Source organism: Trichomonascus vanleenenianus, assembly GCF_965637985.1.
Source record: "Trichomonascus vanleenenianus strain CLIB 3782 genome assembly, contig: TRVA0_005S, whole genome shotgun sequence".
Taxonomy (NCBI): Eukaryota; Fungi; Ascomycota; class Dipodascomycetes; order Dipodascales; family Trichomonascaceae; genus Blastobotrys; species Blastobotrys vanleenenianus.
Window position 1 is genome coordinate 164,508 of NW_027481882.1, and position 23,580 is coordinate 188,087.

At 50.8% G+C, this 23,580-nt stretch overlaps 7 protein-coding genes and 1 non-coding gene across 8 annotated transcripts; 6 read left to right on the forward strand and 2 right to left on the reverse strand.

Moving 5' to 3' along the window:
- Window positions 1–115: 115 nt before the first annotated feature.
- On the reverse strand, window positions 116–2,311 carry TRVA0_005S01706 (uncharacterized protein; the record flags this gene model as incomplete). Its single annotated transcript, XM_076682875.1, has 1 exon — window positions 116–2,311. One exon carries the CDS (start codon window positions 2,309–2,311, stop codon window positions 116–118), a length of 2,196 nt encoding a protein of 731 aa, XP_076542850.1.
- A 652-nt stretch (window positions 2,312–2,963) lies between these two features.
- KAR4 (Kar4p) lies at window positions 2,964–3,872 on the forward strand (the record flags this gene model as incomplete). The annotated part of the gene is made up of 1 exon (XM_076682876.1): window positions 2,964–3,872. The coding sequence occupies one exon, from the start codon at window positions 2,964–2,966 to the stop codon at window positions 3,870–3,872; it is 909 nt and encodes a 302-aa protein (XP_076542851.1).
- A 1,330-nt stretch (window positions 3,873–5,202) lies between these two features.
- Window positions 5,203–6,720, reverse strand: TRVA0_005S01750 (uncharacterized protein; the record flags this gene model as incomplete). Its single annotated transcript, XM_076682877.1, has 1 exon — window positions 5,203–6,720. One exon carries the CDS (start codon window positions 6,718–6,720, stop codon window positions 5,203–5,205), a length of 1,518 nt encoding a protein of 505 aa, XP_076542852.1.
- Window positions 6,721–7,857: 1,137 nt separating this feature from the next.
- On the forward strand, window positions 7,858–9,786 carry DBP1 (putative DEAD-box ATP-dependent RNA helicase DBP1; the record flags this gene model as incomplete). Its single annotated transcript, XM_076682878.1, has 1 exon — window positions 7,858–9,786. The coding sequence occupies one exon, from the start codon at window positions 7,858–7,860 to the stop codon at window positions 9,784–9,786; it is 1,929 nt and encodes a 642-aa protein (XP_076542853.1).
- A 1,968-nt stretch (window positions 9,787–11,754) lies between these two features.
- TRVA0_005S01794 lies at window positions 11,755–12,835 on the forward strand. The gene is made up of 2 exons (XR_013062069.1): window positions 11,755–12,528; window positions 12,582–12,835. It is a non-coding gene; the product is annotated as an uncharacterized misc_RNA (transcript).
- Window positions 12,836–14,423: 1,588 nt separating this feature from the next.
- On the forward strand, window positions 14,424–18,036 carry TRVA0_005S01816 (ADP-ribosylation factor GTPase-activating family protein; the record flags this gene model as incomplete). Its single annotated transcript, XM_076682879.1, has 2 exons — window positions 14,424–14,660; window positions 14,728–18,036. 2 exons carry the CDS (start codon window positions 14,424–14,426, stop codon window positions 18,034–18,036), a joined length of 3,546 nt encoding a protein of 1,181 aa, XP_076542854.1.
- Window positions 18,037–18,399: 363 nt separating this feature from the next.
- On the forward strand, window positions 18,400–20,104 carry SPS1 (sporulation-specific protein 1; the record flags this gene model as incomplete). The annotated part of the gene is made up of 2 exons (XM_076682880.1): window positions 18,400–18,461; window positions 18,514–20,104. 2 exons carry the CDS (start codon window positions 18,400–18,402, stop codon window positions 20,102–20,104), a joined length of 1,653 nt encoding a protein of 550 aa, XP_076542855.1.
- A 597-nt stretch (window positions 20,105–20,701) lies between these two features.
- Window positions 20,702–22,606, forward strand: SPS22 (Sps22p; the record flags this gene model as incomplete). Its single annotated transcript, XM_076682881.1, has 2 exons — window positions 20,702–20,750; window positions 21,450–22,606. 2 exons carry the CDS (start codon window positions 20,702–20,704, stop codon window positions 22,604–22,606), a joined length of 1,206 nt encoding a protein of 401 aa, XP_076542856.1.
- Window positions 22,607–23,580: the final 974 nt, after the last annotated feature.

The window sequence follows — 23,580 nt, forward strand, 5'->3', positions numbered from 1 at the left end:
CCGCGAATCTATTACCGACAAGTTGCCGCTTTATGAATCTTGTCTCTACATAATTTAGTCTACTAACCACGATCCTAACCAAGGCTTCTAGTTGCCCTACCCCCAGGTGGCTTTTTTAATCAACTAACCACGATCTTATCCTGACCAAGGCTTCTATTTCCTTAACAAATTCGCGCAAAAGATAGATATTGCCGCATATCTGGTTGACTCGGACGGGAGATTGCTCTCGACTATGGTACAGATAATTCGACGCTGATGCGCTGCGGGCTCTGTTACGCTCAATTGGGATCGCCAGTGCCAGGTTTGCTGAAAACGAGCGCTTGATGGCTCGTGCTATAAACGCGCCCTCGTCGAGTATGTCACGATTGCTAATTTGCGACAGAGGGCAACCATCTGGGGTACGCCCCGAGGATTGTGGTGGAGTATGAGGACGTTTGAAATGTGTCTCTTCTGCATTGGCCAGGCGTTGTTCAAACTCGCTCATCTTTTCCTCAAGGTCCTCAATCGCCCCTAAACAGTGCTGGTACTGGTAGCTTAACTGCTGTAATATGCCAATGACTTTTGGTGACCCATTAGAAGGGTATTCAGGCTCGCTCTCCAGCAACCAACTCGTCAGCGTACACCAGCTGCAGGCTCCAATATCCACTAGCAGTCCCGTCAATGCAAGGTTAACCTCAGCAGAGTTGGAAAAAAAGCATTGGATTATGCCATATACTCGTTTCATGATTTCGTCTTCTGGATCAAGGTCATGGATGGTAAGCTCTTCATTAATAACCGCCGGCGAGTTGTTAATAATGTGCTCCAGCTCCACGGGCAAAAGAGACTCCAATTGCATGGGCGTCAGGTAAGGTACACCAACGAGCTTGAGTTCAATGTCACGGAGATATTCATTTTCCATCAAAGTGTCAGCTCCCAGATCCCTTTGAATGGCTCTCAGAGTCCTCAGTTGCGGAATTACTAGATACTCCGGATACATTTTTTGGCGCTCAGAAGCAATCGTCGAGAGAACGCATCCCATGACATACGGATAATATTTGTTGCACAAGGTTGACAGTAGTTGCATTGCGACGACCCTGACTTTGCTACTCGTTTTCGAGTCAAGGCAGGCAATAATTACGTCTTTCAACAACGGGGTATTGATAGGTTGCTCCTCATCAGACACAGATGTAGACCGGCCTGTCTTGAGAAATCGGGTTAAAATGAGATGGCTGAGGTCACCACTGAACTCTAAAGTTTCGAGCAAACACCGGAGTATTGATATTACAGCCACAGAATAGTCGCCCTTGTCGTCGGCGCTCTCGAATAATGAGGGCATTAAGATCTGCTGAACAAATAACGAGTCAAAGTGATGCATTAGACTCTGCTTCAAGCGATCAGACCGGCGTCCTTTAATCAAGTCCTGCCAGAAGAGAACATAGTTAATAAAACTTACAAGGCTGTCATTTACGGCACCCGTCTGAGCACTCCCTTCATCGAACAGTGCAGTTGCCGCGACAATTGGCGGTATGGATGCTACGAGAGAGGAGTCCCTTGCAACGCTCCGATTAAGCTGACTGTACAATGCGCCGAGCCCGCTGGCAAGCAATGTGCACAAATTACTCTGAAGAATCCACTGCTCATACTCTGGCCACAAGGAAATGGCGTCCACCAAGAAGAGCAGTCCTGTTCTGGCATATTCGCCTACCGCGTTCTCACGATAAGCATAGTCAATGAGCAGGTAGAGCAACGGGAACTGCTGCTGGCACTGGCCCGAACCATCCGACCTGGTGCCCCCTGAGGCAGCAGCAATGCCAACGATGTCAAACCACTCCGAAAGAATTCTAGGAGTGGCCCTCATTCGAGCAGCCACCGCGTATAGTAATTTGCTCAGCGCTTCTTCCTGGCTCCGTTCCATGGTGCCGTAGGAAAGCATTTTGTTCTGGAACATGGTCAGGGTCAAGACAATCCTTCTATCGACCGACGAGCCTAGTCCGTCTCTGTCACCAAGGACGGTAAGCAGCTGGCATAGCATGCAGAAATCCTGCGACTTCAGCTCGCGGGCCTTGGATGCCAGAAGCATAACAGTCTCATTGTGGAGGAGGTAGAGTTCACACCTGTTCTCGCTGAGTTCCCACTCCCTTTCCAGGACTGCTACGAGCTGTGATATCGCACCGGCCAATCCGTCCTGCGCATACTCGTGCGAGCCATTCAGGGCGCCGTCAATGTCTTCGCACACGTCCTTCGTCACTTGCAACCTGTCATTGAGGATATCCAGGTTTAGTGGTTGAGAAGGCACTAACTTGGAAGATGGCGTCAACTTAGCCCACACCATCTGCTATCTCTCCAAGGACTAAAATCCAAGAAAAAAACAGCAATGACAGGTTGAGTTTAAATTGATAGTTCTATTTAGGGTTCAATATTGGCGACATAGGTCGAATGCGTTTACTGGGGATAAATGAGCCCGCCCGAGTTAGCGTACGGCTGACCCCGCAGATCTGACCTATGTTCCACATGATATAGATCAAGCAAAAAGATTCCCACAGCACAAACGGTGATTTGCAAGTATTCTGCAACCTGCAGCTTTGTTCGAGAAGTTAGAGTATTATGGATTCAAAGTTGGATTTTTGGTCTATGAGCAAGAGGAAGAGCTAAATGATGTACATTGCGAACTATGGGGACCACTGTATATAGCATATATACCAAGTTTTCTAGGGAACGCAAAAAAGAACGCAGAATAAACAACAATTAAACAGCAGAAACATACAGGTCTATTAATTCAATGGAAAGGAGGCGAGTCTGTCTTTCCCAGGAGGAGAATGACCTGTAACTCAAGTTTACCACATCAACCAACGACGCTACATCCAGAATGTTGACTCACTCCAACCACGGATCTCCAATCGAGAGTGCTACATCCAGAATGTTGTTTCGATGAAAAAAAACTTAAAAGCACTCAATGCCTCTCCTAACTGACTACTAATCACAAAATGCCTGAAGATAACCCACATAACTTTGGCAACGATTACTGTGACCACTACATCCATACAGGCGTATTGCCCCAGGCCCATATCCAAAACATCCAGGACCCCTTAATTGGGTACCCAAAGCTTCAGAGGCTCCATAAGCTCAAGGCAGGCCACAACGGAAAACATGTGGGCAAGCCATTTGGACGGGCTGTGAGTAGTGACAAGATTGCCGAGGAGCTGACTGCGTGGACCAACGAGAGCAGGGGCCTGTCATTCGACGTGATCATGATTGGAGCCTGCGTTGACCGCCCGCCGTCCTATTCGACTTTGGTCGAACTTCCCATCCATAAACTGACTCCTCGACCAAGTATCCTATTCCTATGGGTGCCAGGGCCAGATCTAGAGCTCGGGCGCCAGATGATGGAGATCTGGGGGTTCCGACGAAGCGAGGATATTGTATATTTTTGCACGAGCAAGTCGTCGCTTCATTTTCCCAAAAACCTGGCCACTTCGGTGGATGACTGTGTCGTCAAATCGACCTGGCACTGTCTCATGGGACTAAAGGGTACGTTGCGGAGAAGCGAGGACACCGATCTTATCAATTGCAACATTGATACGGACGTCATCGTCGAGCGAAGCAGCGAACGGCCGAACGTCGTCCCAGAGGGGATCTATTCGCTAATTGAGAACTTTGCGCTCATGAACCGGCGTCTCCATATCATTCCTTCCGATACCTCGCTTGAGAAGCCCGTGCGACCGCGTCCTGGATGGGTAATCGTTTCTCCAGACATTCTGCTGGACAACTTCACCCCGGAGCGGTACCTGGAATCCATTGGCAAGGGGAATACTAACTTCAGGATCCCGATTGACAACGAAATTGACAACCTCAGGCCAAAGACGCCTCCAAAAATGAAGAACAACAAGCGATAATCGGGGAAGAAAGAATGAAGCGTTAATATGATATGAAGAATCTATCCCTATCGCTCTCATTTTCTGTCGCATGAGCCTCCCTAAATTCCGATGGAACTCAGGCTATTATCCTGCATCACCTCCTTAGCTACATATAAAGGTATACAAAGTTATTAAAAATATCTGAAGTCTGCCATGCAACAGTATGTAATGGGTGCCTGCGGTTTACTCAATTGATGTATACCTGGTAGAGTGTATTAGATGTTATACCTTGTAGGTTACGGGCAGTTCATGAATACTACCGGTAGTGGTAGTACGACCAGATTGTCAAATGTTAATAGATAGCGTTGGAAAAAAACATGATCGAAGGATATTATTAGTAACACAGCTTAGAGTTATAAGCATAAGGGTATTAAATACAAAGGAATTGTCTTTTTTGCCCGGTTGAAGCGGTTAGCCGAAAGGCCCAGCAATAGGTTAGAGCCGTTGGTGCTTGGAAGACCGGATTGGCTATCGATGATAGTGAAGATCTTTGCGATGAGGTCGATGGTGTCCAGGATAAACTCACCAAAAATATGGCAAAGGACGAAACAGAGACTTGCCACCGGTGTTTGGGAAGGGGACGACGAAGTTGACACTGACCTCGGGGTTGCTGGTGCAAGTACTAGAGCCAGCTATGCAGGACATTTTGCACGAGCGGGGACCACAGCGCAGCTCTCGATCGCCGTACTGGACGCAGAATGCATTCTGTTGAGCAGTCATCGCGACGGCGAAGTACAGCATGAAGTATAGAAGGTATTTCATATTTGCTGCACTAATCAAACGATTTGGGGTGACTAGAAGTCAATGGTGAATTGCTCATTCCTTATACTTTGTTCTCTACGGAAGATGGGTGCACATTTCATACAGGTCAGCAATTGTGGGCTCCGGGATCCGGCGATCAATGCTGTCAAATCTCTCATAAAGGAGAGTTCCCCCGGGAAATGAATGTATTGTGCATATTGCTAATCCAATCCACCGGTAAGTATATGATATACATTCTGAGCCCTGAAGGGTGCCTCCCCCCATTCCGGCTCAATTAGCTATAGTTATGCAGATGTGTACGATGTGCTATAGAAGCCATGTCCCCTGTGAACACACAAGGCGACGAGAGACTATGTAGGCCCTTCCAACAAGTGCGTAAAGCAAGGAGTGAATAAAGAATATATATGTCTCTTGCCTGGTAATTGTCTTTTGTAGTTTACCTGGTGATTATCAGTTTTTATTGTATTATTTTCCTTGTCGCCTTTTCTTCTGTACGTAGTGTACATATCTGCTCTAAATGATTTGCACGTATTCATAATACAATGGTCTATTCATCAAGCCACTTGTTGCCGTTGGCTGGCTGGGGGACTTGAAGGCCGTACTGTTGTGGCACATCCTCAATTCGGTGCTTCGAGTTGAGGTTCTTTCGCAGCTGGATCTGGAAGCAAGTGGCCGAGCCCTGTCGTGAGATAATGGTCGAATAGGCGAGGAAGTACTCCCAGATTCGGTACCACTTGGTGCCGTACTTGGCCTGCACCTTGTCCTTGTTGCCAATCCAGTTTCGGTACCATCGCCAGAGCGTCGCCGAGTAGTGGACGCCAATGGTGTCGATGCCGGCAATCTCAAATCCGGCCGCCTCGAGCTTCTCAACGACGAAGCCAAGTGGAGTCGAGGCGTCAGCGCCTGGAAAAACGTACTTGTTCATAAACAGACCCCAGATAAAGTCTTCGTACTGCCAGTACTTTCGCAGGCCAGCGATCTGCAGGAAGAAGACGCCGTCGTCGTCAAGCATGTCGTGCACCTGGCTCAGGAACCTACCAAACTTGCGCACACCCACATGCTCGGCCATCTCGAGGCAGGTAATCTTGTCGTACTTCTGAGCAGATCCATCAGGGCCAACCGCCAGAGGCGTATCACGGTAGTCGAGACATAGGATCCGCGACTGCTTCTCACTGATACCGTCCTTGGCAAGGTTGCCGTTGCCCCACTTGGTCTGGTTTCTGCCAAGCGTGATACCGGTAACATGGGCGCCGTACTGGGAGGACGCGAACCGGGCCAGGGTGCCCCAGCCGCAGCCGAGATCGAGCATTCGGTCGCCCTCCTTAAGGCCAATCTTCTCGCAAACGACTCGCAGCTTGTTGTCCTGAAGCTCCTCAAGGGTCTCCTCACGGTGAATGTCAGAGATGATGCCGGAGGTGTAGATCATTCGCGGGCCGAGGAACCACGAGTAGAAGTCGTCGCCCCGGTCGTAGTGGTCCCGCACCTGCTCCTCGTCCTGGGACCGCGAGTGCAAAATGACCTCGGGGATCATGCCGGTGAGGAAGAACTTGAACAGCGAGTACGTGAACCGGAACGAGGCCCAGTCGTGTCGGTACTCCAAAACGTCGAGGGCGTCGCCCTTGAATGAGACCTTGCCGTCAAAGTACAGTTCGTGGAACGTCTCCATGGGGATCTTGCTGTCGCCAGAGTACTTGGCGGCGAGAGCAGGCTCGTGGAACTCGAGGTAGCTCTCGACAGGCCGGCCGGGCAGCTTGGCCTTTTCGTTGATTCGCGGCGAGAACGTCGAGGCCACGGTCCAGAACGCGACCAGAACTGGCAGCGCCCAGAGCAGGAAGAGCACGATGTACGTCTTCCAGCCGCCGCCAATTTTCCAATTGGTGTAGAGTGGCAGGCCCAGGAGCAGGCCGAGCAGCAGCTTGTTCGAGAAGGCCGGGGTACCTGCGCCCTCGGCGACGAGCTCGCCGTTTTTAATAGCTGGGTACGCCGTCGTACGCACGCCGGTGGCTGTGGACACCGGCTTGGGCGGTGGTGCCTCGGGGGTTTTTATGAATTCAATTGAAGTCATTCCTCTGAGGGGGGGGGGGTTGTTAAGTGGGTAGAGGGGAATGATAGTTTTATTTTTTCGCGTATACGCGTGCTGCCCACCATAAACTGGATTATCTGGCCTTTATGGAGCGAGGCCACGTTGGTTGAAACGTCCATTTCCTCGGCGCGGCGCGTATATCTGGCGTATATCTGGGACTGCCTTTCGATGCGGCGGTTTATAAGCTTCTGCCGCATGCAGTCTCACCGTCACGATACTGTAGTATACTGCCCTGCAATTGCATAATGCTACTTACTTTGTGCTTTGTTCTACGTAATACTGCACTATTTGCTTGTATCCTAGCAGTACGTGTGTAGTAGCAACACTGGTACTTAATTTGCTACGAATACATGTAATAATGCAGAGCATCGTAGGTGCTGCCTGAAGGGTCTGGCGTGTAAGCGTCTAAGTGTGGGTAGGGTCGTCTCAACCATGCCGGGTGCTTCATGCATGGACCGACAGATTAACGTCGAGATCTACCCACATCATCATTATGGGGGCAGACAAGAGATAAAATTAGCTTGTCATTTGCTGCCTCCTTATTCCCATACGTACAAACGCGGCCTCTTCCATACGAAATACTACTACGCTACTAATGTCTAGCAGAGTGGTGGAATGTTCCGTGGAATTGCCGCGTGATTGACGTCATGTGCGGCTTTGGGCCGTTCCGAGGGTGCGCCCATCCCCATCGGGATAATTCACCACAGATGGACTCGGGCGCACGCCGCCGCGCGCGTGCTCAAATTGTATATGAGTGGCGCGCCACTGTGCCAGCGCACGCATTATGGACCCGATACGGCGAAGAGGAAGGCAAAAAAAAAATGTAAAACAGGGGTGTTACCCGGCTTGGCAGTGCATCTGCTCAGCGCCCGACACAGGAGTCATAAAATTTTTTTGTATTTATTATGTATTTCTGCTTCCCTTCTTTCCTTCCTTCCTACTCTTTAGAAATTTTTTTTTCTCTCATTTCAACTTAAAAAGTCATAGAAGGGGGATATTGTTCTTCTTTTTTTTTATATATCCGAGAGAGACGTAAAGGAACAAAAAGGTATTAAATAACATATTTTTATTTATTCAACTTTTATTCGATCCTTTGATAGAGATAACCACAGAGAAAAAATGGCAGAGATAACTTCGAAAATGTCGAACTTGAGCGTCCAGGACTCAACTACTAACTCTGGCTCCCAGGCCAAGCCATACGTTCCGCCACACCTGTCCAAGCCAGGTTACAAGACGGGTGCAGCGCCACCACCACCACCTGATTCGCGGCGATTCTACGGCCGAGGCGGCTACGGTGGCGGCAGTAGCGGCGACTTTGGTCGACGAAGCGGCGGCCGAGGAGGCTACAACGATTATGGCGGTTCGTTTGGTGACCGTGCTGGCGGTGGCGGCCGAGGAGGTAGCTACACAAACGGAGGCGGTGCTCGAGGCGGCTACACCAACGGAGGCAGCTTTGGCGGCAACCGTGGCGGCTACGGCAACGCTGGGCGATTTGTTGATGGCAAGCACATTCCGGGTCCTCCAAACCCGCGACTCGAGCTCGAGCTGTTTGGCACTGCCGACGACACGACCAAGCAGTCGACTGGTATTAACTTTGACAACTACGACGATATTCCAGTCGAGGCTACTGGTAACGACGTTCCCGAGCCGGTGACGAGCTTTGACTCGCCACCACTCGAGGAGCACCTTATTACCAATATTGCCCTGGCTCGATACCTGAAGCCAACTCCAGTCCAGAAGTACTCGATTCCAATCGTTGAAAAGGGCCGTGACTTGATGGCCTGCGCCCAGACTGGTTCTGGTAAGACTGGCGGTTTCTTGTTCCCCATTTTGTCGCAGTCGTTCATTGAGGGTCCTTCGCCAATTCCAGAGGAGGGTCCATACCCGCGACGGGCCTACCCAACTGCTCTCATCCTTGCTCCCACGCGAGAACTTGTTTCGCAGATTTACGACGAGTCTCGAAAGTTTGCTTACCGATCGTGGGTGCGACCGTGCGTCGTCTATGGTGGCGCCGACATTCACAACCAGATTAGCCAGATTCGACGCGGATGCGACCTGCTTGTTGCCACTCCAGGCCGACTTGTCGACTTGCTTGAGCGGGGCAAGATTTCGCTTTCTAACATCAAGTACCTTGTTCTTGATGAGGCTGATCGAATGCTGGATATGGGTTTCGAGCCACAGATTCGACGTATTGTCGAAGGCGAGGACATGCCATCCGTCCAGGACCGACAGACTCTTATGTTCTCTGCGACTTTCCCGCGAGATATTCAGATTCTGGCCCGAGACTTCTTGAAGGACTACATCTTCCTGTCGGTTGGCCGAGTTGGTTCCACCTCTGAGAACATTACTCAGCGAGTTGAGTATGTTGAGGACGAAGATAAGAAGTCTGTGCTGCTGGACATTTTGTCGAGCGGCGAGCAGGGGTTGACTCTGGTGTTTGTCGAGACTAAGCGAATGGCCGACAACTTGAGCGACTTCTTGTACCGACAGAACTTTGCTGCCACTTCGATTCACGGCGACCGAACCCAGCGAGAGCGAGAGCGGGCTTTGGAGAGCTTCCGAACCGGCAACACTCCAATCTTGGTTGCTACTGCCGTTGCTGCGCGAGGTTTGGATATCCCCAACGTGACGCACGTTATCAACTATGACCTGCCGACCGACATTGACGACTATGTGCACCGAATTGGTCGAACTGGTCGAGCCGGTAACGTGGGTGTCGCCACTGCCTTCTTCAACCGAGGCAACAAGGGCATTGTGCGAGAGCTCATTGACATCTTGCGAGAGGCGAACCAGGAGGTTCCATCCTTCTTAGAGTCGTGCTTGCGAGAGACTGGTTTCTCTCGAGGCCGAGGCGGTCGAGGCGGCCGAGCCATGGGCACGCGAGACTTCCGAAAGCCTGGCGGCGGTGGCTCCGGCGGCGGCTTTGGCCACCACCACCACCAGGACCGGGGCTTTGGCAATGGCGGCGGCTCTGGCGGCGGCTTTTACAACAACAGTGGCTACGGCAATGACTACTCCAACAATGGTGGTGGTGGTTCTTGGTGGTAAGCCATTGTATTTGCACACAATTTTTACAACACATGTTTTTTTAAGGGATTTCTTTTTTGCTGTTCGAAAAAGCTATTTCTTCCTTAAAATGGTCGTGTCGATTTTTTTTTGGTGAGATAAGAGATGGGTGGAGGGAAAACAGGTATACCAAAAGTTCTTCTTTTTGATGAGGTTATGATCTTATTTATTATCGATTGCAACGATTTTCTTTTCTTTAGTGTCTAATGATGGGAATGAGGAGAAAAAAACCGTGGAGATGGTTTTTTATTTGATGATGCTACGACAAATGTTACGAATTACGACTGATTAGAAGAGGAAATCAAAAGGGAAGATTGAAAAGAAGAATATCAGAGTGGAGGAAAAGGAATTGACATGAGTTTAGTTCAGTTATTTATTTTTTATGAATTATAGAGGAAGAAATAGATTTGTTATTATTTTTATTATTAAAGCTCACCCCCTGGTAACGTACTTGGCCTCCCCCCCTTTCCCCCTTCGTTCCGCTCCACGGAGGTCGTGGAGCACGTCCTGGCGTATAGCATAGTTTTCATAGGGCGCTATGGAAGGAGCCTTTAAGTATTCTATAATTATCACCGCCTCACGATAAGCGGCGTGCCAACGATCAGTCCCAAATGAGGAAAAATACCAGCGCAGCGCCCAAGAGATAGGCAGATAACGCAAGCAGGGAAAAAAATACAGTAGCCAAGATAGGAGGTATTAGGCCGTGACTCGCTGCAGCACTAGGGGGGCTACCTGGATCGAAGTTACAGTACCGGTACCGTCGCAATCTAACTTCAGGAACTGAGCACGAACGGCGGTAGAGTACCATCGGTTTCGAAGCTCGAGGACGGGCCAATCAAACACGCCCAGAGTGTATTGAAGGGGGAGAATGCGGCTGAACACTAAAGGAAGAAATGCCGAGCCCAACGAAGGTTGCATCGTTTCATGTACCACCATTTGAGTTGCATTGATTTAACTGCATGATACATAGGCACAGAGCGGTTATCAACCAGAATTGGCGAGCAGAGTAATTTAATCCATTCAGCGCACTGTCCCCCCCTGGATTTTGGCTGCCTCTCTTGCCCCCTGGCTTGCGGACCGACCATCAAACCGGGATAAACGTACGTTTGTTGTTGTGTCAGCAGAAACTAACATTGCGTTACACAGCAAAATACGGTGACAGCCATGTACAATGAATGATAGTCGGGGCGTGTAAGAGACGGAAATGAAATTCCCGAGAGCCTGGGTTCGCTAGTTTTACCAAAGACTACGGGATATGACATACATGATGGCAACAACGACCGAGTCATGAAACATCTGGCCATTTCGAAACAGACCGCCATATGGTGACGACGAGGAATGACGAAGTTTGTGCCAAATGGTCGCTCGTTCTGACGTTTGAGCCTTAAAAACGCGCGGGAGGGTTACCAGTTGCCCTGTCCAGAGCGGCAAGGTACCAAAACCCGCAGCGAAGATCACCCTAACCCTATTGTCCAGGAAAAGTCCCCAATTCCCTAAAACGCATTTTTCCCGGGACGGCAGTGAAAAATGAAAAGGCTGCCGCGCGATGAAACATTGAATAATCGACGGTGTAAGAAAATCAGTGGCGGTTTGTGTGAGGTATGCGTGCAGGTAAGCGAAAGGCGAGACGGTTTACGTACGCTACACTTGCTGTATATTGCACACAGTGTGTGTGGGTATGGGCTACTATGCTAGCTGAGCGCGGGAAAAATAAAAAAAAAAAGCGGAGCGACGCTGAGGGTCTAGAAAAGCACGTAAGACGCAGTAGAACGTACACTCTTGGAGGCTCGCGGGGGGGCGCAGCTTGCGCACGGTCTTAATACTTTTCGAGACAGAGCCGTCGCAAGGTTAGGCACTTCTCATTCCTCTATGGGCATTAATGCCCATGGCATTAGCTATGTGTGTCTACGAATGAAGTGGTGGTACGCCGGAAAAGGCGAGGCGAGGCGAGGCGGCTTACCTTACTAAGGTTCGGCCGCACACCGCCAAGTGTGTGCCCTTTTCTCCACTAAGCACTACCCTGCCTAACTGTACTGTTTTAACCCGGATACCCCGGTGCTTTACATTGCAAAAGTACATTATTATATTTTGGAAGGTAGCATCTCCAGGTTGCCGACGCGTCGTCCACTGGTCCCCCCCTTTTTCCATGCGAATGGGCCACCATAGTACCGACTGCACCACTCGCCTAACGGGTAGGTAGGGGGGAGGGAGGGGCCATTCTTTTCTGGAAGCGCGGGCCAGATGGGGCGAAAAACAAAAATTAATTGGCGCAGCCCCCCGGTTGCTACTTTCAGGCCGGCCCCTTATCGCTGTTTCTGATAAAATGGCAGACGGTTGGTTGGCCGGGTAAACGCTGGCTCGAATCGGGCTAGGGGGCGGTTTGCTTTTTTGCATCACACCTTAATCCGCGCCCGGCAATTTTATTTTTTTCTGTTGTTCAGACCACCGTCTCCTTCCTAAAATAGCAATTCCTGTGCGGCCAAAAGCAATGTTTGCTTTCCCGAGATAGGTTGCCCCTTCCTCGAGAAGCTTCGAAAAAATTTGTATATAAAGGCTTGTTCGGAATGGGCGCAATCTTTTTTTCTTCTCTCTCTCTCTCTCTTCATTACAACCACTAGTTTGACAGTTGTTCATTCGTTGGAATCATAGAAAACACACAAAAATGCAGTTCAAGGCTACCGTTATCCTGACCGCCCTCGTCGCCGCCGTCTCCGCTGCCACCAAGTAAGTTGCCGTCGCCGTTTATTAAATGATGAATAGTACTAACCAATGTGTAGCGCTACCAACACTACTAGCAACAGCACTTCCACTGCTAGCCCAACCTCCGTTTCCAGCGGTAACGGCATGAACCACCTTGTCAACGCTGGTGCCCTTGGTGCCATTGTTGCCGGTGGTATGGCTCTTGCCCTCTAAATTTTTTAGTTCTTTTTTGAATAATATTTATTAATTTTTAATTTGTATTAATATAATTCATTGGGTAGACTAAAAGGTTTATGGACCCCATGAGTTCGTAGAAACCGATTTTAATTCATGGACCGTGACTGAGTTCTTATAATACCTGGGTGTCATAGTTCTGTAGATTCTATTCGTACAATATGATGAGCTGGTAGGTGTGTACACGTGAATGGGCAACATAGCTCGTGGTCTACTGGTACCCGCAGAGACTGAGTCGATGGCTTTTGGACTGTTCGTACCCGAAAATTCCGGATACCATTTACTTGCACTATGGCCACCCATGATGACTAAACGGATAGCACAGCTCGCCCATTCGTAACCGAAGGAGATAAAGGGGTGTAATATCTCGCCTATTCGTGCCCATGGAAGGCTATCTCCGGGTCGAGTTTAGACCGTTTCTACGTCAGGCCATAATTAATTACTGGAGGATATTCTTGACAGCCAGTAGGCGAGAACGGCCGATGGATGCAGCCAGGTGTCGCAAGGTGAGTACGATTTTCTCGCCGATCGCTGCCGGGGTTGTCTCACTTAAAGGTACCCGGTGTACGCGGTGCAACCCACTACGTACAGTAGCATCACATCTGTAACGAGCCCGGGTGGGTCGGTCGGACTTGTAACGGGGACGACTTAAATGCCCTCCCCCCTGGTACTCCGTAGAAGCGCATATACCAAGTACGACTGCATTGAACAGTACAGTACAGTACAGTACGTACAATAGCGATGTAGAGCTAACGAGTACACATGTAGCTAGGTGTTACTTTTAAAGGGCCGTTTGATAATGATTGCTTGTCTTGAAAAAAAAATCGCCGTCCCATAAATTAACCCTACGGCATGGCGCGATAATCGTACGCGTAGCCCTTTGGCTGCCGAAGAGTCTGAGTCTCCTCCACTAAGCGCTGTTACCGTTCCCCACCTCTGTTCAACCGCCTGAAAAAAAAAAGCTGCCATCCCCTCTTTCTCCCAAGAAACCAAGGTAGAACAGAGTCATCTTATTCGCCGTTGTTTCCCTCAGTCTTGGTACGTAGTGCTACCTGCAGTGGTTGCAACCACCACGGCAGAAGTGTATGGCTTGATAGGCTGTGGGGGGTTTGTGCGGCGGACCGAGATATGCGCCGGACCGAGATATACTGTGGGGCTCATCATCTCCCAGCCCGGCATGGGCTGTGTCTGCATAAGAGCAAAAGCGCCGCACCGTCCTACGCATAAGTGTAATTTAGTGCCATTAGTCTTTGTACTCACCCTACAGTGCGTAAGTACGTAAGTAAGTAAGTACCAATAGGTAGCGCAAGGTAATCGCAGTGACTCTCGATTTGTCCCAATCGTGCCGTAGCCGCAGCCCCTGGTTGCAATAGTCCCAATAGTCCCTGCAGTAATCCCTATACTTAGGGAGTACGATATATGGTCCCAATGGCGTATCCGTGTGGAAAGAGCCACATTGACGCGCACCACACATAGACAACTTCTCACACACGTCAGTTATACTCCCCCTGTTTGATACTTTGGCTGGACTACACCACTACGAAAGGGGCGCCTGCGGTAGTGTTGATGGCTGTGAGCGTGTACGTGTGTGTGCCTGGATTATACGTCACATCTTGGTAGATTAATAGTACATTGACCACAGTGTCCCCAGATACCACCAAGTGCCCAGATACCATCTAGTAATAATGGGCGGAGTCTCGTCGGTTCAGACTGATTCCTCAAGTTCGCTCTACCTGCGCAATCCAGGGAGATTCTCCATTGCGTGTCTGGATATCTACGACCCGTCGTCGCACCGCGACCTGGAGAATGTCTCGTCTGGCGTGACCTCGTCCAGCGTGTTCGCCCAGGCCAGGCCAGTGCTCCACGTAGATAACAACCTCAAGGTTACGGGCGACGTCAATGCCAATGTCGAATTCATTCAGGTAAGTCGAACCCCCCTCCCAGTGAAGACGTTTTGCGAAAGATAATGATATTCTAACAAGATTCAAGGATCCGGACTCTCAAGCTTTCCCGTTCGTGTTGAAGGTACCGTACCACCCACGCCTGCTCATTCGGTTCAAACTCGTGCTCAATAGCGCTGGCGACCAGGCCTCGATCGACAACCTGACGTTCATTTCGGCCAAGTCGCTCAAACAGCTCGACAACTTTATCACTACCGAGTTCTTCCACAACCCCAACATTCAGAACGAGGACAACGTGGCGCTGCTAGGGGACTTCAGTCCCGCCCAGCCCGAAACTGTAGACTTTGTGTGGGAATGGTCAGCCAAGCAGCAGACGCCGCCGGCGGCCAAGGGCTCTAAGACGGTACTCTGTTTCGCCGAATACAACAAGCGCGAGCACAGCCTGCAGCAGCTCTGCAATTGTACGCTGTGGTTCGAAGCGTCCCAGCTGCCGCTTTACGGCGTCGTCCCCCCGAGTCCGAGCCCTCCGCTGCCCTCCTCGGCATTTTCCTCTTCAGAGTTCAACACGACGTGCTCGTCGCTCTACTCGTCCCTGCTAGACAACCAGAAGCCGCGCTCGCGCATGCCCTCCGCGTCGGTCTCGGTCGCCCCGGCTTCTCCAGTGATAGAGAAGCCGTCCCATCAGTTTGAGGACTACATGCCTGCTCAGGAGCCGGTATCCTCCAATACTAACAACAATAATGCCACAATCACCAGTAGTAATAATAATGACCGCTCGCCAAAGGATCCTTCACCCGGCGAGACAATCATTAATGCCACTCAGCAGCAGCCGCAACAACATCAGGCGAGTGAGCAGTCCCCACAGAGCACAACGACATTGGAGGAACCCATAGACGCTGTCCTCCAGCGAGAGAAGAAGGCCCAGATGGCCGTTCCTCGTCCCGACGACGACTCGAGCTCTCAGCCCGAAGACGGGCCGCTGTTCCGGGCCACCATCTCGTCGCTCGAGAAAAAGACAGGCAACCTCAAGATGAAGACGAAAAAGCTGATAAAGCGTGCAATTCTGCTCCAGGAACGCCAGATTGGCCTCATTGACGCCCACCGGCTGTTCCTTCAAGCCCTCCACGAAATTGGCGAGTCTGAGGTGCCCGCCTTCAAGTCTATTATTTACAGCTACTTTGACCGCAGCGGAGGCCAGCTCGATTTCGTGGCGTTTCTGCGCGACTCAAGCCACGATATCCAGGCCCATCTCATTGACCCATTGCGCAAGCTCTACGAGAACGAGATCAAGGCGTTTGACAATAGAAAGCGCGAGTTTGACGACGAATCAAGCCAATACTACTCGTGGTTATCGCGATATCTCAGCGTCAAGCAGGAGGCCAAAGGTAAAAAGAAGGTCGAGAGCGACTCCAAGTATCTCGAAAAGCGAAAGGCGTTTGAGCTGTGCCGGTTTGACTACTACTCGTACATGCAGGACCTCCACGGCGGAAGGAAGCAGCAGGACGTTACCTATGAATTGGCACTATACGCTGAGTCTGAGGCCAATCGCATCATCGCGACGGCTGAGAAGCTCAAGACCAGCGTAAAGCCCCAGCTGGATTCTGTCGTCGACGAGGTCAGGGACGCTAACAAGGACTGGTCGAGGCAGCGCACCGAGAGAGAGGTGCGACGGCGTGCTTTGGAACGGTCTATTATGTCGCCCTCGGACCTTAAATCTCCAGCGGAACTCTTCACCCATGAGCAACAACAGAACCAGAACTGGCCCAAAGACACGGTCCCCGTGCCACAGCCGCAGCCTCTGCAACAGGCCGCTCCCATCGGATGGCATGGCACTGCATCTCCCATTGCCCCACGTCCGAACTCCCCGGGAACAGTGGCAACTGTACAGGCCAAGAAGGATGACCAGCCGAAGCTGCGCATTGTCACTAACAATGTTTCAAAGAACGGGGACTACCCAAAGACTCCGAAGGACGAGTGTGGTGGTGAGTTTGCCAGCCAGCAACTGGTGCAGACTCCAAAACAGGGCCCGGGAGACGAGCCTCCTCCGGTGGCTACATTTTCGTCGTCGAACGCATCCAATGCGCCGCAGTCTGCGGGCGACAATATCAAGAAGGAGGGGCTATTATGGGCCATGTCGCGACCCGGAGGCGTTTCTGATCCGATATCCAACCTGAACAAGGCCGGATGGCACAAATTTTGGGTCGTGCTGGCCGAAGGAAAGCTCTGCGAGTATACCAATTGGAAGCAGGGCGTCGTCGACTTGCACAACGAGCCGATTAACCTGCGCGTAGCGCTCGTGCGCGAGGCGCGTAACTCGGACCGGCGGTTCTGCTTTGAAGTCGTGACGCCCAATTACAAGCGCGTCTATCAGACGACGAGCGAAGAGGACATGCAGGCATGGATACGGGCCATCAACAATGGCATCACGTCTTCGCTCGAGGGACAGCCTGATGAAAAGTCTTATATGCCTGCCCCAATGCAGCCCCCAGTATCCACAGGAGCAGGAGCAGGAGGAGGCGGAGGGGGCCCCCACTTTAGCGAGAAGATCCAGCGCAAGATCTCGCTCAATAAGCGGCTCCACCGTGACGCTATCCAACCGTATATCCAGCCGAACCAGCAACACTCGTCGGTGCCTCCCATCCCGAGCATGATTACCAACTCGACCAAGGGCGGTGTTGCCAATAGTGCTGTGACGCAGCCTGGCGCACCAGCGATTAGCGAGGTTGCTAATTCGAGTGCCCCAGGAAGCGGTGCTGCTACGATAGAGGAGGAATGCGGGCTTATTCACAAGATTCGCGCTATATCACCGAGCAACAGCCGGTGTGCCGACTGTGGATCGAGTAACAAATGCGAGTGGATGTCCATCAACCTCTTGGTGATTCTGTGCATTGATTGCTCAGGTGTGCATCGATCACTCGGTTCGCATATCTCCAAGATCCGGTCGCTTAAGCTAGACACCGTTTCGTTCAATCCAGACCTCGTTGCGCTGATCAAGAGCGTGAGCAATGAGAAGATGAACCAGATCTGGGAGGCTGGCCTGGCACAGAAGACGGGGTCCATTTCTAGCGACAACAAGGCGCGGGCGACTTTTATTACGGAGAAGTATGTGGAGAAGAAGTATGTGCGGCCTGTAGAGCGGCCTAATTCGTCACTACGCCAGGCAGTGGTCAATGGCGACGTGATTGAAGTTATCCACTCACTCGCGTCGCGGGCCAACGCCGACTCGGTAGACGAAGACAATGTGTCGATGCTTCTCCACTCGCTTCGCGTGACGCGGGTGCCGCCGTTTAAGATTCCCGAGCTGCTGGTGCTCAATTCTGCGACGGTGCCTGCTACGGTTCCGGACTTTCTCAGCGATGAGGCTAAAGCATATTTGGCTAAGAAGGTCAAGCACTAACGGCTTTCTCCGCCAGGCATTATTAGCTTTCTCGGAGGCTAAAGCATGCTTGGCTGGCCATTGAGCGACATACATACATTGGCTAAAGATGGTCAAACATTAAATGACTTCTGCGATGAGGCGGCCAGATATTAATCTTGCGCGATGAGCGGTCGAACGCTAAACCACTTACGCGATGAGAGGCCAAACATTAAAAATACTAATGACAACTTTGATGAACTAATTGTAATTAATAATATCTAATGTACCGTTACCTTTTAGTATACTGGAGTTGAACTCTAATTGGAGGTAAAAAGAGTTGACCGGCTATATTAACTGTTTACTCCAAATACTACTAGCGAAGGGTAGCTAAGGGAGGTAGCTATGCACAGGTACCAAAGACAGGAGATCATTGGCAAAGGTAGCTTTGGAAATGTGTACCGCGGGTAAGAGACAACCATCATGAAACGCGAAAGAATGAATTAGCTAACGAATAAGACGAAACAACCGGACCGGGGAGGTTGTTGCTATTAAAGTAGTAGACCTAGACAACACGGAGGACGAGCTAGATGATATTTTGCAAGAAATCAACATATTGAAGCAGATGAGATGCCCGAACATTACTCAGTGCTACGACTCCATCGTCGTGGAGACCCACCTGTGGATCGTCATGGAGTACTGTGGCGGAGGCTCATGCGCCGACCTAATCAAGCCGTTAGGAGGGCTGCCCGAAGACCTAATCGGCATTATCATGCGCGAGGCGCTGCGTGGGCTGCACTACATCCACTCAGAAAAAAAGATCCACCGCGACATCAAGGCCGCCAATATACTGGTGACTGAGCGCGGGCAGGTTAAGTTGGCCGACTTCGGGGTGAGCTCACAGCTCACGCCGACTGTGACCAAGAAGGACACGTTTGTGGGGACACCGTTTTGGATGGCTCCCGAGGTCATTGTCAAGGGCCAGGGATACGATTGCAAGATCGACATATGGTCACTGGGCGTCACGGCCATCGAGCTGGCTCAAGGGGACCCGCCGTACATAGACTTGCACCCAGTCAAGGCCGTCATGGAGATTGCAAAGAATGCTGCACCGCAGCTGCCGCACTACAGCAAGCTCGACCCCGCCGTCGAGTACACCAACGCATTCCGCGTCTTCGTACAGGCGTGCCTCATCAAGAACCCCGAGCTCCGACCCTCGACAGCCGATCTGCTCAATCGGTCGCGTTTCATCAAGGCCAGCGCGCGGCGCAGCGTGCGCGGGCTCGTGCCGATGATACAAGCCGCACAAAAGATGCGGCGTCGTGTGGCTCACAGGGGTGGTGGTGGTGGTGTCTCATCTACGTCTACCACCTCTTCTCTGGCCATCTCGTCGCCCTCGGTGATCGGTCTCGCCGGCCTGGCTGTCTCCAGCATTGATGGTAGATCTGCCAAGAGCGCTGATAGGTCAGCCACGGATGAGGAGACTGAAGCAGATGATGATGTTGACGAGTGGGATTTCAGCGACGAGAGCAATGATAATCTTCAGGGGGTCGGAAACCTGCATGAAAAAAGCTTAGCCCACGACCGAAGCGAAACCGCATTTGGAGACGCACCACGCAAGGCGGAGGAACACCAATACGTGCACACGTACCGGGCGACAATTATGAAAAAAAGTGTCGCGCCTCTGCATGAACGGAGCACGAACCTCGAGAATGCCAGCAATGGGCCAAACCAAGGAATTGGAAACAACATCGGCTGGCCTCGGCACCGGCGGGCCCATCACCATTCCAAGCGGCCCCACTCACAACGGTCGTTCGCCGGAGAGCAAGAAGGATCCCAGCACGGCAGCGAGGCACCCCTAAAAGAGTACGCCCGGCCACGGCAAGCTGTTCGGTCTGCATCGTCGACGTCAACGTCGCGGTATGTGCTTGATCATATCATCCTGCAGGCGTTCGACCGGGTGGAAAGCCGCGCCAACAACACAACGACGAAACAGGTCACAAACGAGCTGCGCAGATGGTTTGTCAAGTGCGAAAGAGAGGTTCCAGGCCTAGGCGGAGCGTTCCTCGAGGAGATCTGGGTCATCCTCAGCTGGCTCCAGAACAATTGACCCATCGCCCCTTGCCGTATTTAATACTACTGTACCAGAGGGACGGATATCAGCAACAAAAAAAGCTGCATGTAGTAATAAGCCTGCCTCTGCTAGACTATGCTGGATGCCCATCTATTTTTATTTCCCTACGTACTACGGACAGTCTATGTACTACCGGTACATACAAGCTTTCTTACCTACAGTATTAATAAATTCTTTTCTGTGGCGCGTAGTAGAAATCTGTAGTCCCACGTAGCATGGTTGCTATGGGTGTCCGCTCATTCAGGGGCGGGGGGGGAGGGAGAGAGGAAGAATGTGAAGATCTGTAAGTTTTCCAGCCCCGATCGTTTTGGCAATTACCCATGGGCTTGTCCAAATAAAGTCTGTTTTGCATGTACTCAGTATGCCTAATGCGCCTATATGGAAGTATGTAAGTCCAGCCTCCCATTGCCCTTCTCCATTCTACCCCCCTTATATTTTTCTTTCTTTGACGACGCCCTTATTTCTATTTTTTCCCTCCCATTTTTTTTTCTTCTCCTTTCTTTCACCTCACCGAACAACAAATACAACACCCTTCGCTTGCATCCATTCGTTTATTCGGAGAAAGATAAAATAATGCAGCTCAAGTATTTGCTTCCTGTTGCTCTTGCGGGCTCTGCCCTTGGTAAGTTATTATCTTCGTGGTTTGAATAAGCCGTTTTGCGCTTCAATTACGTCTTCGTTAGGCATCACCAAGTAGTGCTCGATCATATGGGGGCTCTACGAAGTCCATTGAACCAGTAGCCGTGTTTATTTTGCCTATATTTTGTGTGCTTATTCGCTGGTATTTGCATTTATTCACTAAACTGCTACTCTACGCTACCCCTGGAAAGTTGGGTTTTGGACGGTAATCCTAACCCAATCTCCCTCCTTCGCCCGCCCAACAACCGATACAAACAAACAAACATCAAATCCCTCAGGTCATGATGCCTGGCTAGTTATGGACTATTTCTCAATGGCGAGCCTGGGAAAAGGACGCCGAAAATAGGTCATCTGTGGCCCTTTTTTCTTCTCTCTTGTCCAGCAGCCAGCCACGCATGGCCCTGATCTTGGTGGTTGAGTCTTGTTTTGCCCTTGTTTGAGATTACGTTTTGTCGCAGGGCCCTGGGAGGCCGTGTTTGCGCGCGCGACACCCGCCAAACGGTGTCCTGCCATACCAATTGGAGACAAGGGCCGTAAACCGGTAGATTTGGCGGCGGGTTGAGGAGACAATGTCTCTCGATTCGTTATGAGATGTAACCGGCAAACGGGGAGCGGAGTATCTAAAAAAAGCACACGATATGATTGATGCGCGATTGAACAAAGCTAACAAGAGGATTTATAGCTAGCAGCAAGTGCTCTGGTGATGTCCAGGCTACCGGTCAGGGCGACCTCGACAACATCAGCGGCTGCAGCACCTACAACGGTGACATTACTATCACGGGCTCGGGCCTGGGCGCCCAGGTGACCCTCAACGGCATCAAGACGCTCGAGGGCAACCTCGTTATCAAGAACGTTACGCAGCTCAACGGCTTCTCCGCCCCTGTGCTCGAGGAGATTACCGAGTCTTTCACCATCAACGTCGCCACCGTGTTGAACAATCTCGCGGCGCCACAGCTCACCAAGGTCGGCAGTATCAACTGGGTCACTCTGCCAGCACTCAATGGTCTTAACTTCGACAAGACCATCACGAACGCCAGTTCTATTGTCATCTCCGACACCGGTCTCAACACTCTGAACGGTATCAATGTCTTGGAGATTGGCACTTTCAACATCAACAACAACAACTACCTCAACGACGTTTCCGTCGACGTTTCTTCCGTTTCTGACTCGCTCGATATCTCCTTCAACACCGAAGCTCTCGCTGTTTCCTTGCCATACCTTGTATGGGCCAACAACATGACTTTCCGAGACGTGGGCTCCATCTCTCTGCCAAACATCACCTTGGTCAACTCGTCGGTCGGATTCATCAACAACACCATCAACGGCCTAGAGGTTCCAAAGCTCACATCAGTCGGGGGCTCTCTTGCCATTGTCTCCAACAGCAAGCTCTCCAACGTCTCCTTCCCTCAGCTTTCCGAGGTCGGCGGTGCCCTCCAGGTTGCCAACAACACCAACCTCAACTCCATCCTTGGCTTCCCCAAGGTGAAGTCCGTCGGCGGTGCCATTGACTTCCAGGGCGACTTTGACTATGCTCAGCTTAACGCTCTTAACCTTGTCAAGGGTGGTGTCTACATTGACTCTTCTTCTGACAAGTTCAGCTGCAACTCTTGGAACAAGCTGCACTCAAACGGCGACATTCACGGCGACTCTTACGTCTGCAAGGCCAAGGCGCACTCCACCTCTGTCAACATTGACGACAGCGGCAGCGACGCATCGGGCTCTGGCTCTGCTACTGCTGCCGCTTCCACTTCCTCCTCTAAGGGCGGTGCCATTGCCATCAAGGTCCAGCAGGGTTCTGTCCTTGGTCTCGTTGCTGGTCTCGTCTTCCAGCTCCTTTAATTTTTACCTTTCGCCTTTCTAGCTAATTATAATTAATTGTTCACTTTACAGGTACCCATACAGGTTCATCTTCCAGTATTCCATTTTCCCTTCTTTCGCTAGCTCTACTGGACCATTAAGTTATTAGTTTTTCGCTTTGTCTACTGTACTGTAGTAACTGTTCTGCTCTGTGGTGAGTATACTGCCGGTTGGATCCCCTTATTCTAAATATAGTTTTACTGTTAACGTTATACTGTACAATTTTTTTTTCGGTCTATCTTTATTATCGTTATGCTACAGGTACAGTCTTTCTTAGCTGATATACTACCGGTACTTCATTCCTGCAAGTCTGCTAGCAGGAGCTTCCGTAGCTTCCACCCGTCTAATATAGTCCTCTAATTATCTACATCATCATTACTGCTAGGTCCATCTTAATTGATCTACGCTGGTGCAGGCGGCCTAGAAATACCATTATTCTAGGTATATAAACTGGTAGTGATAGTGATCTATCTATTCACTTGCGGTCCCCATTATTTCTAGGTATGTAGCTGGTAGTGGCAGTGGCCTATCTACTCTCTTACGGCCCCCCAACATCAGCTCTATTGATCTAGTAGTCCGCGGTGCACTATGCAGTATTGTACGCCGTGCGATTCAACCATATTATTTCATTAGTCCAGGTGAAATTGCTCACTATTCGTCCTGGCCCAGATCCCTCCACAGTATCAGGTACTGTGTAGTAATAACAGCCTGCCGAGTGTACCGGGCCGAATGCATGATCGAGACTGTAGAAGAGCCGTACAGCTATGGCGCGGCGCGAACATCATGTTTCCGCTATGGCCAATATTGGTGCCGTAGGAGCAAAGGAACGACACGCCAATTAAAAAAAGAGGCCCGTATGTGAAAGCCCCGAAGAGATAGGCTCTTTATTTGATACTTGAATTTGTACTGTAAGACGTATGGCGATCTTTCCGCTTTGTCGACTTTGGAGGTTTTGA